The 16946-nt window shown below is 45.1% G+C and overlaps 1 protein-coding gene across 1 annotated transcript; it reads right to left on the bottom strand.

Annotated features, from left to right (window-relative positions):
* Window positions 1-1762: 1762 nt before the first annotated feature.
* scaf1 (SR-related CTD-associated factor 1) lies at window positions 1763-16393 on the bottom strand. The gene is made up of 6 exons (XM_074657239.1): window positions 16202-16393; window positions 10304-13829; window positions 7234-7316; window positions 5930-6232; window positions 4218-4346; window positions 1763-2614 (listed from the first exon to the last, which is right to left on the bottom strand). Exons 2-6 carry the CDS (start codon window positions 13740-13742, stop codon window positions 2459-2461), a joined length of 4110 nt encoding a protein of 1369 aa, XP_074513340.1. The 5' UTR covers window positions 13743-13829; window positions 16202-16393; the 3' UTR covers window positions 1763-2458.
* Between the last annotated feature and the right edge of the window lie 553 nt (window positions 16394-16946).

Raw genomic sequence — 16946 nt, 5'->3', positions numbered from 1 at the left:
TAAAAAAAAAATTTATTTTCCTCATACTGTCTGCTTGAATATACCTGTATTTACAGCTTGGGTCCATGTTTACTTCCTGTCAGCTGATGTTATTTACATACACTCTAACAGGAAATAAACTGGGACACATTTAGATGTTTACGTTTAAAACCGCATGAGGGTCTAAATATTGTATATTTGTGACATCACAAATTGAAAGAAATCCTAACGGCTTGTTTCAAACGCAATTTCTGAATACGGGCTGTGTGTATTTCTCTGTATATTGAGCGTTTTGATAGTTTAACAGTACTTATACAGCACTTAAACCTGCTTTATAATATAAAAGACCTGAAAATATCACTTTTTACAATATGGGACTTTTAAACATACATTTCACCTTCTATTTATATCCTATACTATGTTAATGCTACACTATTTTATGACATTACGTAGGCCTACTATATCATAATTCTATATTAACACTGACAAGTATTACTTAACCATATTATATATAATTCTGGTGTACATTACAGAAAATGGTATATTATTCTTATATATACTGTACTTTGTAGCTAATCACACCTTTATATCATTACTTGAGACGGCACAACACTAGTATGGGTACTGCTTGCCTTTTAATTTGTAGTTTAATTGCCATTAAATATTTTTATTCAATTGTTTTTATTTTATATACATCTAATTCTTTTTGTATTTTTATTTCCGATTTGTCTGTTATTTCTTTTCTGTGCTGCTGCAACACCTCAATTTCCCGCTCTGCCCCTTTCCCTCTGGGGATCATTGAAGGCTTATCTCATCTTAAATGTCCCATACTGTAAAAAGTGAGATTTTCACGTCTTTTAAAGGGACTATTTGTAACTTTCAGAAATGTCTTGTTAACAGCGACACCTGTGGCCGTGAAATCAACGAAAGTCAATGTCGGGCTCGCGCTTGCTCGCTCTAAATATACCTGAACGAGCATCGCTCAACACAGTGAGGCGACACACGTCAGCTAAAAGCACAATATCACTCTATATTTCAGCTGCTTGGCAGTAATGTTAGCTGACCAGACGAAGGTCTCTCCATGAATCAATGCCGATCCTAGTGTTAGCTTCTCCTGCCATGCAGCGAGAAACGTCTCGTCTCCGCCCGCAGCCGGAGTGAGCACGGAGACACCGGCAACCGGTCGACACGATAACGTTTCTCTCTGCGGAGCCCCGTCACTTCACAAGACACGGAAAACCTCTGTTGGTCTGGAGGAGCTGCAGCAGTTATTTCTGCACAAACGTCCCCTGTACATTCACTAGATATTCTCAGAGCTAAACTAACTCTTCTGCAGTGCGGAGTGAGCGAGCGTTCACGTCTCGAGGTTGAGCGAGACATCAAGAACGCGCGTGGCGTCTGAGTGAAGGCAAGCAGGCAGCGAAGACGAGGCTCCGGCCACACAGGAGCGCGCTTATGCGAGCGCGCATGTGTCCCGACCCGGTACATTTATACGCTTAAAAAGTTACAAACAGTCCCTTTAAAGTTTTTTTTGTGAACATTACAGCATGTAAACATTTTCTAGTAGAAACCCAAAATACAAGTATGAACCTGAAAATGAGCATGATATGGGACCTTTAATTGGTCGATCTGTAACTGTGCTACGTCCAGAGGTTTCTATACCAATGTTGGTTATTTACCAAGTAGTTTTATCCAATAAGTCCTGGAGGAGGACATGTAATGCAAATACAGAAAACAGACTAAATGAAGAAGGTCATTCTATTGCGTACAAGCAACAGTTCTATTTTGTTGGTCAAGTCTTTTAATAAAGAGATTTAGCAACTTTCTCAACCTCAGTAACACATGCACACACAAAACAGACGGCGGAATTCAAAGAACTTCAACTGAGAGGCGTCGATGTATTTGAACCATCATACTGTCTTGCAAAGACAGATGCGGAGAGGGAGGGAGGGGAAACGTGGTGTAGTGTCCTTGCATTATTGTACAACATATTTTGGTGTAATGAACCGGGTATTACATCGCCCCTCGGCTTGGATATTTGATACACATAGTGATGGGCAGACAGAGTAGCATGAACACCTAATCCAATGCTATTGAAATAATCAAAGCCCTGCAATCAGTGCCACCTCTGCGAGGCTTTCTCATGGACACGGTCAAACAAAATCTAAAAACTATAAGCTTCACAAAGGCAGGATTTATTGCAGGGGTCGGTGTACTGGACTGTATTAGATCACGCGGGTGTTGCATGATAGCAGCCGCTTCCTGAACATCGTAGACATGATACATTTTTCTATGTAAGACATATTTACAGTGAGATCATAGAGAGAGAAGGAGAGAGGCTTCCATTAAATCACATAAAAAGCATAGACACGGTGGGCTATGAAAACAATAAAAAAAGAAAATGAGACAAAAACAATCAGTGGATGGCCCACATCTTGAGCAGAAGGCGGTGGTGGGGGGGGCTTTTTAAAGTCTCCTATCAGGCAGAAGAATACAGCCCCGGCTCCCTGTCGTCCCTCTCTTCGTCGTCCATTCTGCGTCCGTGTTTCCGGAAGTATTTGTAGCGCTGGACGTACAGCTTTACGAGGTTGCTGACTTTGACCGGGTTGATTTCCCCAGTGCGGCTGTGGCAGATCTGAGGCATTGGACACAGTGTGATTAAATAGCCCTGTTTCAATCCAAAGACATTCATTTGTATTTTGTTGATGTAGTTTCATTGTAGGAATAGATGCTATCGCTGCTTTAACAGTAAGGGTGTAACGATACGCTTTTACAACGATGCGATACGTATCACTTTCCATGGTTCCGATACGATTCTAGGACGATATCTGGCTCAGCGATACGATACGATACGATACGATACAAGGACAATATTTGGCTCATATAGAGCGATCCGATATGATTCAAGGACGATATTTGGCTCATCTAGAGCGATACGATATGATTCAAGGACGATATTTGGCTCATCTAGAGCGATACGATATGATTCAAGGACGATATTTGGCTCATCTAGAGCGATCCGATATGATTCAAGGACGATATTTGGCTCATCTAGAGCGATACGATATGATTCAAGGACGATATTTGGCTCATCTAGAGCGATCCGATGACTTGAAATCGATACATGAACTTTTTATTGCCAAAGATTCAATCAGTGTGACTGAAATAAATATCTGATACTGGACAGAGCAGGTCAGGATTCCACAAAGTTTTTCTTGAAGGGAATCAGAGATAAATTAATTATGGATATAAACAAGTAAACAACGATTATTGGCAAATACATACAGCTTGTATTAGAAAATAATAAAAAGTGCAACTGCAGGACCCGCTGATTCAGTTCTCAAGATAGTGCAATATTTAACAAGAAATATAATAAACCAACTTCTATTCAAGTTAAATGAACAGTGGTTTAACCTGCTGCTTCTGTCCTCATTTTCAATATAAACGGTAGAGCAATAATACAGAGATCAACCGCTGATAGTGATCAAACAGCTTGGGACAGAATAATTAAATAATAAATAACCTGCTGATAGTAATCAAGTAGTCCACCTACAGTGTTCATTTGGGGACTTTTCATACATGAAAACATACAGAAAAATATTTTAAAACTAAACGTTGGTTGAATTTCTGTTTTGTTTTTTTACTTTACTCCCGTCGTGATAATTTGCCTCGCGGACCGTGTGCTCTCCGGCTGGATACGTGAGGCTGATGCTGTGTTCACATTGATAACATAACCGGGAAAGGAAAGTCATTTTCTCTGAATGAAAAAACAACTGGTAAGCTGGTGCATGTTGATGACGTTATACACGGGGAGAGCGAACCTGAGTAACGTTTAACATTTCTTCACTATTAAAAGTTTTAAAATACACATCCATTTAACGCTAGTCGTGCCTAAATACAAGGTGCAAATCCTTAGTATCCATACAATCGATTATTTACCTTGCAAATCGATTTTGGATCGATATACGTCCCCCGTGAAGGACAACTTGCCGAGTACCTATCGATGTAGTTGGATCGTAGGAATAAAAATCGATACATCGACGTAGTAGATGAATCGTTACACCCCTAGTTATCAGCCAGCTTGACTTGTTGTTTTCAAGCATCTCTCAGACTCCGTGTAGTAACCTAACCCTGTTGTGAACTACATTAAGATGTGCATCGAGGTACACACACTGATTTAACTAATCCATGTTCTGCTATGCTACGTGTCCATCGACGTGTGTGCGGAGGAGGCTGACCTTATGCACCGCTTTCCTGAGGATGTCTTTGTAGTCGTCCTTGTTGATGTCTTTGCGTTGATAGTAAGGTTTGATGGCGAGCTTCACCTCCTCCACTGCCCTCTCCTGGGTGTGCAGCTTTTTCAGGTACTGGGCAATTCAGGTAACAGACATGTTAATTAATGGTACAATAATAATAATAATAATAATAATAAAACAACATTTTATCCGTATAGTGACAGAGAGACCTTTATTTACAACAGGCTTGTATAGAGACAGTCCCTTATTTCTAATGTCCCCTGTTCCCCAGTTAATGCAAACTCAACACTTCCTCCACATTCACCTGAACTCTTTAGAAGTTTAGATTTATGTACGTTTCCGAAGCACTAATTCCATCAATCTGCTGCTCTGAGTTCTCAGTCAGACGTACTGTTTCCTTCACTGATTGTTACATTATGAGCAACTTATCATTTGGTTACTTGTAATTGAGAATTGACAGTATACCAGATAAATAATAACTAAAGAAATAAAGGAATGATTGTGTATGAAGTGTGGAGGAGAATAAAATGATAAAATACCAGCAAAATTAGAGTTCTTCCAAATCAATACAAGTATGTTTGAGGTCAGGACTGGTTGAAGTTCATCAGAGTGTGCTGAGGCCAGGGTGAAGAAATAGTGCTGAGCTCCCCTTTTTCCTTTATGCCAGGATCAGACTAAACAGTATTTTTGACGGTTACCATGGTCACTATGTCAGATTAGACGATTGAGAGTCGTAAATTCTTATCGTGACTTGGCCGCGACACATGACGGACTACACATCGGTCCCCTATTCCGACAATACATACTCTCCCGTCACCGCCGTCCTAATATATACGGGCTTACCGGGGCTCAAGCCCCCACCCCCCCACCCCGGCCCGACCATGTAAAGGGGCCCATGAGGCTCCGGGGGAAAACAGTAAAAATAAAATTCACAGGGAGAAGCGAAGCCGGCGCACAACGGGATGCTCCGTGCGCATAGACGCAACGTCGGTGGTGTTTTTTTACTCCGACACAACCTAGATTGAATATCCTACTGTCAGGTCCGATGACATCATTCTGCATAATAAGTAGCCATGTGCTTCTGTGCTCAGCCGGTCAAATTTCACGGCCGTGACGGCACACGTCGTGAAAGGCAAAAAAAAAAAAAATCAAATATGCTAGACTTCTGTCGGGACAACGTGAGTCGTCGTGAGCCGTCCCAGACGCGGTGTCGGTTGTCGTGTACTATGACGCGCTACACGAGATAAAACGATCGATTGTCGCACACGACACTCATTTATCGTTCCCGATCCGAGTCGACACCCTACGACGGCCGTGTCGGGCTGTAATCAGGCCGATATCGTGTAGTCTGAACCGGGCATTACACCTAAGTTGACAGATGGAGGTTTATAAACTTTGTAGCCAGTCATGCTGATATCCTGTGTTACTATTCTGTGTCTTTAAAAAACCCGGGCCTACTTTATTTGTCCCATGTTTACTTTTACTTCTTATCCAAATACTAAATCAGTCAAATACTTGAATATGAAAATAGCTGCAGTTACAGCTTCTGTAACGAATGTATGAAACTGTATGAATATCTGCATGTTATTTAAGTAAGTACCAAGATTACATTGTAGACTGACCCCTGGGTAGACCAGAGTGGGATGTGTTACATAAGAGAGAACAAACTGTCCTGATCTGAACCTCAACTTTACCTTATCGGGGTCTTTGCTCTCGTTGTCCCATCCGGTGTCACCAGAGCTCCCGGAATATCCCGACAGGCCCCCGGGCATGATGGAGGGCGGGGTCTGCGCACATCCACCACCCATGGAGGGGTGCAGGAGAGAGGGTGGGGTTTTGGTGCAGCCGACCAACGGAAGGGAGCCGTGGAGGATGAACTGGGCCGGGCTCAGACCAGAAGGCGGAGGGAGAGAGGGAGGAGGAGGGATCTGTGAGGAGGAGGATGAGGAGGGAGGGGCGAGCTGCTGGGACTGGCTCTGATTGGCCTGTGAGAGGATCTGCATGAGAGACATGAGACAAAGTGATGGCACAGTCAGACTGGACATCGCTCCGCGTCCATTTCCATTACCTCTTTCATTTCACACCAATGACCAGGGTCGGACCAGGGTTATCTGACCCCTGTTCAACCCCTGGGATGAGTGGGGGGGTAACACCTCTGAACCTTTTTTCCTCTGTCTATCTACAGTACCCATTTATTACCTCCTTCAAGGCCAAAGGCCTGGTTATGTTTTCACCGGCGTTGGGTTTGTTTTTTTGTTTGTTAATTTGTCTGTTAGCAGAATTACTCCAAAAGTTCACGATGGATTTGAATGAAATTTTTTGGAGGGGTGGGGTGTGCCACAATGAACAATTCCTTAGATTTTGGTGGCGATCTGGATTCAGGGATTTTTAAAACTAACACAAAATAACACAAGCAGCAGAGAAGAAGATATACAACCTTGTGGACTGCCTGCTAGCCATGCTAGCTCTCATAGTCTATGTTCACAGCCCTACCTAGTGCTACCTTATTTTGCCTGTAGCTTCACCCATATAGCAAAGAGCCCTGCTAACACAACATCCAAAATGTTTCATTAAGCAGTGGTCAAAGCCCTTTCACAGCTTGATTAGTGTCTATAGGCTGAAATGTAAGTACTAATGTCATAATGTAAGTATGTGTAAATATCAGAATATTTTTTAAAAATCTGAAAAAAGGAAAAAACAACAATACAAATATCTAAATGCAAATAGGGTTTTAAAAATACCATTAGCTGCACAGCAGAGCAATTACTTAGCTGGATAATCAGCGACTCACCAGAACAAGTAATGTATCACCATTACACCACTAGCATGGAAGCACAGCCAGTGTTTCTGAAACCTGCCGGTGCTTTTTTTTCAACAATGTAAAACAGACAGATTAAAGACATTATTTTTCTACTGCTCCTAAAGTGCCGCTTAATAACATAACAGGACTCATTTCAGATGAAGACTGATTAGAATGATAGCTTAAGACCTCTCTGACCTGGCTGGTTGCGTGAATGAACTCTTGTGCTTTCGCTCTGCTGGCGATATTGGCCTCCTCCATTTTGAAGAGCAGAGCTGTCACTGAGAAGAAGAGTGATAAAGACCATTATTTCAGGGAAAAGGGAAAGGGCATGTACATCTATAGGGCTACACATTCATTGATAAACACAACGTATATAGCAATGCAACATGTGATATTTGACATATTCTGAGTCTATTTTAAAATGAGTTGAGACAACAACTATGTTAAGTGTTTTTTACTCCCGTAGTTCTCAGGTGTGAACGGTGCGGATGGAGAGACTGATCATGCTGACATGGTTAAAGTCCAGGTGTGGGTCTTGCGCTGTGTTCACACTGTGAGCGACACAGCAACAAGGCTACAGGTCATTTTCAATGGAAGCCGGTGACACGAAGCTGACGCCCCGACACTTGTCGCTGTGGGACGACGTGGCGCGCTACAAATAAAGCTGAGCTGGTCTCAACTAGGGATGTTAATAATTAACCGTTTAACCGTTAACCGACACTAAGCATTTTAACCGATTAACGCTATCGGTTAAAACGGTTAAAACAAATATTAATAATTAATTAAAAAGCTGAGCGGCTCAGAGGAGCGGCTCGTCTCTTTAAGGAGAAAAGCTGGTCCACCTTAACAGCCCACCTTAAGAGGCGGAGCCGGAGTTGCAAGCTACAGGAAGTTGGCTCGAGCTAGCTCGAGCGGTGCGGAGCGGAGGAGTTGTAGCATTTATTCACCGACAAATGAACTGTACACACGCTGCTACGTTCACAGCTATACCGCCGCCGGTCGCACACGCGCGGTCTGTCGGACACTCGTTAAAGTTTCGCCGCGCTGACGGGCTATGTGTGTGGCGACGGAGAGCACAAAGCCACCGGTAATGCGACAGCTGCTAACGTAGCACAAATACACACGCTGTCGGACCCTCGCTAAAGTTACGCCGGGCAGACACACAGCTGACAACCTGCTAAACTAAACTAAATGTGCGGTGGAGACTTTTACTGGGAAAGTTACTGCATGTCCTCATACACTGCAGCTGGCGCACCGCTGCATGCGACGCACTAATCTTGTCGGTTAATAATCGGTTAACGAGAGTCGACTCTGTAGCTGCCACACTTGGCTGTTTTGTTGCTTCTGTCGCTCGTAGTTTGAACGTAGCATTATTCCCCTACTACAGAGCAGTTTGTTAAAGAGCAACTCAACACCCATTGAAGCTTGAACAACAGTAGCATGTTGGCCGCATGGACTTCATTTCTTCATCTCTTTTCATATTCCAACTCCTCACAAGAGTTATGTATAAAACTACAGTTCTATGAATCATTCATGACCACCAAAGATGATCTGTAATACCTGCATCTGTGGCGGTCAGGAACAATGAAATAAACCTCTCCACACTGTCGACGGCTGATTTCTGTTTTTACATGTCTCAACAGGGGTGTGTGTGGTCGGAACTGCGTGAACATGACACCAACGTGTAATACTACGCATTGAACACTACAGACTGAAAACATGAATCAACTGATAGGCAGGGTCTGAAATGAACTTTTTTCACTTCCTGCTGCTTTGGCAGACAAGTATTTTTTTTTGTCTGCCACTCAGAAATTTTATCTGCCACTTATGAAATCTCTGCGCTAAATGAAGGAATACATTTTTAGATCTGAAGTCATTCAATGTTCGATATATTTTACATAAAAAACATTATATGCATGGTAAATGACAGTGTTGGAATTACACCGTGGCTTCCGGGGAAGCCCTATTTTTAGGGGGAGGGCAGTACTGTACACATTACTGTACTGTACTTTGTTATTGTTATCTATAGTGGTTATTTGCATAAAAACACAGATTGAAATGATTATGATTATTTAAATATTTGCTTTGATTAAAAAAAATCTTGGTAAGTTGTTATGAAGTTAAACAGGTCATAATTCTCTCTCTAATATCTATTTTATATTGATGTGAAAACATCTACTTCAAACAACTGGATTTATTCAAATTTCTCGCCAAAAGCTGAATTTTACGAGATTACATTTGAACATATCATGATGACGTTGTAATTTACCTTCGCCCAATGGTCATTTTGCTGAGCAGACCGTGAACGTCTCATAATAATAAGTGAATTGAACCTCCGTTAACGTTAGTAGCTCCGTTATTTATCCAAGCAGGACTGTGCTGCCCACCGGCTGCTAACAGCTGACGTTACTAACTCTCCTCCTGTTGATTTCAACATAGATTTATCAGGGGAAAATAGTGTGCGTCCCCTCAGGTTTAGTAGCGCCATGCTTTCGAGCACTTTTTTTCCCCTCTCCAGTCTCAAACAAACGGAAACATGATACAGCGTGTGTACGCCTCATTGTGCAGCGTAATGGTCGGAAAGCATCAATAAGAGGAATCGATAGTCAGGGAGGCATGAGATGCCAAGATATCGGACAACTACTGTTCTCTACTCCACTATGCCTAGCCATGTTTCAAGGACTGGAACCTGAGTTATGTATGTCTCATCAACACATGCACATTTCATGTTACTGAGCTATTGGGAAAAAAACTTCAACAAGTATTTTTTCCAACATGACCAAAGAACATAAACTAAAAAAGGACCACGCCAGTATCATTTGCATTCACCTTATTGCTGACCAGATTCCGAAGCATGCTGTAGTGTTTATCTTTGACCAGTTAGCTATAGTTTCCATTCATTTCACTACACACTATGAAAAAACAACTTGCAGGCACTTTCAACTTGCTTGAATCAGGTAAACCATCATGTCTCCTTTGATTGTACACAAAAAGAAGCTACAGTTGTGTGCGGTTGCAGTCAATGCATAATAAAGTGCATATTAATTCATTATTTACAAGACTATGATGGATTTCCTGCACAAGGCTGAAATTTCAAGTCTCTGAACGTTGTTTTTTAGATGATAAAGAAATTAACTAAAACTAGTAGAGGTCTATAAAATAAGCTGGATTTAATTTTAAAGCGTGGTCCTCTGCCGTGTTGTTACGAAACATTTGCGCCTCGAAGGGGCATACAGACTTCTGTACATCTATGGAGGGAACTCACATGCTAGGACTCCTCCAGTTGTACAGTCCACCCCGGTCTGCAGACTCCAGGGGAGGGCAGGCGCTGTTGGGGGAGGGGGGGGAGGAGGCTTGCTAGTGGACGAAGAGGACACAGAGGAGGAGGAGGGGTCTGAAGAAGACAGAGGCAGAGAAAGGGAAGAGAGACCGCATCCTGCCGAAGAGGACGAGCAAGGAGGTGAGGCCAGGGATTTGGGTGCGTCGTCTGGAGGAGGGGGCTTGGCAGTGGGTGTAGACAAGGCAATGCTGAGGCCGGCTCCCTGGGGGGTGGACAGGCTGGACGGACTGGACGCCGGGAGTGTGGGGCTGGTCTGGCTTGGACAGTCCTCGGCTAGGAAAGAAGGGTCAGGAGTCTTGCAGCTGCTGTCCACGGTCTGAGAGTCTGGCGAAGACTCCCTGGTGTCCCGCAAAGGAGCCATAGAGGGTGGAGGCGTGTGGGGTGGCGAGGAGGAGGGTGGGAGCACACTGGTAGAGGAGGAGGAGGAGGAGGAGGAAGAGGAGGAGGAAGAACAGGGTGCAGGACCAGCTTGGCCAGTATGTGGACTGACTGACTTGCTCCCATCTCCAATGGCTGACTGAACATCTAAGGAGGCTCCACCCCAGCCCTCGGATGTGGCTTTTGTTTGGTTGCCGTCTCCAGCCGTCAACCCCACAGCTCCACCCTTTTCTCTCGTCTTCTTGGCCAGGCGACGGCGGCGTTTAGTTGCAAGAGATGACGAGGGGGAAGAGGCGGAGGAGGAGGTGGATGTGATGGAGCTCGGTTTTGTTTTCTTGGATTTCATACCTGCAGGACTGGTTAAGGAGGATGGTGGAGCAACCAGGCTGCCTCGCTTTCCCATACCGGCCAGATCTTTACCGCGGTTGCCCAGTGACAGTGGCTCGGAGCATGGTTTGAGGAACGGAGACCTGCTCTCATTGTCCCTGCAGAAGACTACTGCAATTGAGCCACCCACCACAGAGCCCCCAGCACCCCCTCCCGTACCTCCTGGCCCCAGGAGGTCCATGCCCAGCTTTCCAGAGCCAACCGAAGTCCCCGTGGTGCTGCTCACGCCCTCACGCACCAGCACAGACACTTTCGACTGAAGCTTGCCTTTCCGACTGCCACCGCTGTCTTTCTTGGATTTGCCAGAGTGACCCAAATCCTTTCTGCTGCCTTTGACCCGGTCTTTGTCCTTTCCCATCTTCCTGACTCGCTTCGCTGAGGGGAGGCCAGACGAGGCGGAGGCGGAGCCTGAAGTGACCGTCAGTGAGGAGAGGCATTTGCTTTTGATTCTATTGGAGGAGGACGAGGATTGGCCAATTTTCTTTAATGCGTGAGATTTCTTTTTCGGGTGATGTCGTCCAGTCTTGGGGGTAGCTTTAGTTTTGGGGCTAGGGACAGGTGGTTCTGGAGGCAGGGCAGCAGGGGGTGTATCCTCCAAAGATGGGTAGTCTGAGTCCATAGCCTCACCGTCCAAAGACAACACGTCGATCTCCAATTTGTCTGAATAGCGGTCCGACTCGTAGCTGTGATACCTTGGTGGTGAGAGCGACTGTGATTGGCTGCGACAACTTCCCCGGTCATCCATCTCTCCAGCCGAGTTCCATTTTCTCTTCTTCTTCCTCTTGTGGGGCTTGTCGGAGTCCAGCGTGGGCCGACAGGGAGAGGTCGGGGTGAGTCTTGGGGAGCCGGGTACGGTGGTGGTCGTTGTGGTGGTGGTGACGGTGATGGTTCTCTTGATGGCAAAGAGGTCAGACCCATTGAGGTCTTGGATAGATGGTGGGACAACAGGACGGCCGTCCCGACGCCGTTCCCTATCCCGCGGCATGTCTCTATCATCTTCCCTCTTTTCCCTGCTTCTTTTGGACCTCTTTGAAATGCCCCGCTCTATGCTGCTTGAATGCTGTCTTCCCTTCCTGTCCCTCTCCTCTTTTCTGGAGCTAGAATCTCGATCTCTGTCATCTCGTCTATGGCTGCTGGTCCGATTTTGCTCTCTGTCTCTATCCCTGTCTCTCTCTCTACCTCTGTCTCTATCCCTCTCTCTGTCTTTATCTCCTTCCTTCTCTCGGTGTCTTTCTTCAGATGGACTTGAAAAAGGGGGTCTAGTGTGACCCCCTTTTCCTGAAGAGTTGCAGGATCTCGAGGCCTCTGGGCTGCTGTGCTGTCTTTTCTTCCTCTTCCGGCTACTGCTTCTGCTACTCCTCCTTCCTTTAACCTCCTTCCCAGTCTTGTGCCCTTGCTCCTTTTCTTTGCTCTTCTCCCGACCTCCCTCTTTGTCTTTCCTACTCTTTTTTCTCCTCTCCTCCTTCTCTCCAGCCTTCCCATCCCTGCTCTTCTGTCGGTCACGGTCCTTGGAACTCTTGGAGGACTTGCTGCAGTTCTTGCTGCCTTGTTCTACTGGAGGTGTGAGAGGGGAAGAGGGTGCAGAAGCTGGAGGATTGGAGGGAGGAGGCGGTGGCTGAGGAGAGAGGGAGGAAGACGCAGGAAAGGAGAGATATCTCTCTTTCCGTCTGCTGACCAGCTTCCTTCTCAGATCCTCCATTCCTACCACAGGCTCATCCTCAGGCTCCCTGTCCACCTCCCAGTTGCTCTCTGCACGCACAGACACAAAGCCATCCCCGTCCAGCACCCGCAGGATGCGCTCTGGCTTTGAACCAAAGAAGGAGACGCTGGGAGAATTGATGGAGAGGATTTCTCCAGCTGGTCTCTTATTGCTTCCATCTCTGTCAACAGCCCCAACGATCTCCCCTTCCTCTATCTCGGAGTGATCAGAGTCGGCGCTGTCCCTCCGCGCCACAGCTTTGGCTTTGCGACAGTCTACTCTCCTCCTCAGAGGGAGCTGGGTGGCCAGACGGGGGCTTGACAGGTCAGTCAAGGTGTCAGTGGAATCCGGGGGTTCTTCCTCTTTCTCCTCATCATCTCCTCTCTCAGCATTTCTCTTCAACCCCCTCACTTTGCCACCTCCATCATCGGCGTCTGATGCCGGAGAACCAGTAGGGTCAAAGGGGTCATATTTCTCCCCTTCCCCCTCCTCCTCACCCTTCACTCCCTCAGTTGGATGGAAAGGATCATACATCTCCCTTTTCCCGCCCTCTTCTTCACAATCAACACGTGGCTGCACCGAACTGTGAGGGAAGAATTCTGAGAAGGTGGTGTTGGGCGTAGGTGTGGAGAGAGACTGCGTGGCTAGAGAGGCAGAAGTGGAGGAGACCCTGGCCACCTCTGTCCCTTGGGTCTGGCCTTTTACATTGTTCTGATTAACCGATGAGTTGACACAGACAGAGGAGGACGTAGACAAAGGTGAAGACGGATCAGATGAAGGAGATGACAGAGACAAGGAGGGCGAGCGGGGAGGAGGGCTCCTAGCGATCTCTTTAACTCCACTTGGGGAAGAGGAGGCAGCAGGCCTCCTTTTGAAGCCTGATGCTGGAGTCAAGTCCATGGGCCAGGGAAACTAGTGGTGCAGAAGTCAGACAGTGGGTCCTGGAGGTTGGTAGCCACGCTGGAAAAGTGGAATCCAGGAATAAACCTAGTAGAAAGGACAGGACACATGCAGTCTTTATCTTAAAATGAAAATCTGACAGGAAATGTTGAGACCACAGGGGCAAAAGTAGCCTGAGGAATCATTTGTGAACCCTTTAAGAGTTTTAGAATGGTTTTGCAGGGATATAGGGTGGTTCATTTGGATCAATTACAATTCATTTGCAAGACTAGAGCAACCTATTAAAGATGATAATTTTCCTGCTCTTTGTCAAAGAACACCTAACTACCTATGAAATAAGATGCTCACATTCAACGCGTCATCTTATGGATGTCTACGCCAGGACCCTGCAGTGATTGCACTTCTGCATGATTCCTCTTCATCCGACTCACTAAGATTTCTATGGGTGTAACGGTACGCGTATTCACCCCGAACCGTTCGATACAGGATGCTCGGTTTGGTGCGCGACATCCCAAACAGCGGTTATGTCTACTACTCAAACACGCGGGACAGAAAATCTGGAGGGCGAGTTTTACCTGGGAAGTTTTGGCAGCGTACCAGCTGTTGTCAGCTGTAGCATGCTAGGTGGCTTAGCCCTGTTAGACGGGCTAAGCGAGCTCAGTGGACAATGATTTGCGTCAAACTGTACGCCGACACTGTTAAACTGAAGTCCGGTATATCTGTGGCTACACTTCAAACAATTAATTTACAACGGCATCACCCGAATGTGTCGATTAGCAGAGAGAAACGAGTCTGCGACCGCGTCAGTGTCCGGAAAAGTGTATTGATTTATATGTCTGAGAATGTTTACTAACTCATGAATGTAATGTATGATTGATGCTAGTCAGGGTGTTTATCAAGTATATTTTTTGCTAATCATATCATGCATACATTAGCAACTGTAAGATATTTTGTCACAACATTCATGTGGGACACCTCCTAAAGAGTAGAAGCAGGTTTTACTAAAATGACGCCGTTGCATGCATTTTAATAGTTTTATTTAAAGGTCCCATATCGTGCTCATTTTCAGGTTAATGTTTGTATTCTGGGTTTCTACTAGAACATGTTTACATGCTGTAATGTTCGAAAACCCCTTTATTTTCCTCATACTGTCTGTCTGAATATCCCCGTATTCACCCTCTGTCTGAAACGCTCCGTTTTAGTGCATTTCAGCGGAATGGCAACGGAATTGCGTTGCTAGGCAACAGTTTGGGTCCATATTTACTTCCTGTCAGCTGATGTCATTTACGACAACTGCAACAGGAAATAAACTGGGACACATTTAGAATGTTTACGTTTAAAACTGTGAAATTGGTCTAAATATTGCATATTTGTGACATCACAAATAGACAGAAATCCTGGCGGCTTGTTTCAAACGCACAATTTCTGAATACGGGCTGCGTGTGTTTCTCCATGGATTGGGTGTTTTGATAGTTTAACAGTATTTACATAGAACTTAAACCTGCATTATAATATAAAAGACATGAAAATCTCACTTTTTACAATATGGGACCTTTAATAGTCAAGAATTTAATAATAATAGAGTTTAAGTAAATGACTTTGCATCAGAGGAACAGGACCTCTATAAGGACAGAGATATCAGAGTCAAGATGAGTGTCCCTAAGACACAGCAAAAATCAAACGGGATTAGTTTTAGGATTTCCATTTACTCGACGACAGAAGTAACACTGTTGCATTCTCAGGCTCACTGGCTTTGCTGAATCACATCATTTGTTTTTCCAAGATAAAAACAAGCAAAGCTTACCAAAGTGTGTGAGGTATTAAGGGATGGATCAAAGCAGCAGAAGCCAGCCTTGAATTAGGACCTAAAAATCAACTGACTGAGCATGGCACGGTCCAGTCTGGGACATTAATGCTAAAACTGCTCTTTAGTTTATTATGCCAGTATTTCACTGACAGCCCATTTCTCTATGTGGATGTTTAGCGTGAAATGAATTGTTTTCTCTTCTGTTAAGTTTTTTCCTGTGTAACATTAATGTTTACTGACTGTGTGTGTGTTGGACTCCTGTTCATGGTAAATAAAGAAGCAGACAGAATAACGTTTCCCATCGTGTTTTCATGTAGAGACTCCGCTGTAACGTGAACGTTATCCGACCACCAGCCTTAATGTTAGCCTCAACGTTAGCTAGGTTAGCTCTGAAGTCTTACCGTTGACGCCTCAGATCTAACGTGACGCCGCTGGCTGTCAGATTTAACATCTTTGTAGCGGACGTAACATACATTACAGTATTTGTAATCCCATTATGTCGCCGCCCATTAATACCGTTGCTTTATTAACAGACGTACCGTCAGCGTTTCACCCTCTGTAAGAGATGTGTCAGGTATTCAGCTAGCTAGTTAGCTGAAGTGTAGCTACCGTTAGCTGAAGACACCATGGGTGTGTGTGTGTGGTGTTTTACCTGTAGTCCGGTAATCTGCCGCCTCAGCTCAGAGCCACCGTCTTGCATCGCATTAAATGAACCGTTAATTCAGCACCGACTGCTGTTAGTTTGCAGTTTTAATAGCGCAACAGCAGCCGTTGATGTAGCAGCCCCATTCCATTAATGACCGCCATCTTGCTTCCCCTCACACCGGACCGCAAAGCATGATGGGAAACGGAGTTCAGGCCTCGGTGTTGATTTTTCCGCAAAAAGCAGAATTCAATTTCATTCAAATTAAGGAACATTAACCATTTTAATATTTGCAATAAAATATGAGCCACTTGCATTAAAAATTGACTTTATCAAGTAACTGACGCACGTGCCATCTGAATATTAAAGGGACTATTTGTAACTTTCAGAAATGCTTCTTAACAGCGACACCTGTGGCCGTGAAATCAACGAAAGTCAGCGTCGGGCTCGCGCTTGCTCGCTCTCAATATACCTGAACGAGCATCACTCAAAACAGTGAGGCGACACACGTCAGCTAAAACCACAATATCACTCTATATTTCAGCTGCTTGGCAGTAATGTTAGCTGACCAGACGAAGGTCTCTCCATGAACATGATTTAGATCTGATCCTAGTGTTGGCTTTTCCTGCCTAAGTGCAGGCTGAGGCAGCGGGGCTCTGCAGCGTGTCTCCCTGCTCTCTCCGCCCGCAGCCGGAGAGAGCAGAGGAGACACCGGCACCCGGTCGGTAACGAGAAGACAACGTAAATCTCTGTA

Source organism: Sebastes fasciatus, chromosome 13, assembly GCF_043250625.1.
Source record: "Sebastes fasciatus isolate fSebFas1 chromosome 13, fSebFas1.pri, whole genome shotgun sequence".
Classification (NCBI taxonomy): domain Eukaryota; kingdom Metazoa; phylum Chordata; class Actinopteri; order Perciformes; family Sebastidae; genus Sebastes; species Sebastes fasciatus.
Note: the sequence above shows the minus strand (reverse complement) of the source record. Positions and strands in the feature narration are given on the sequence as shown.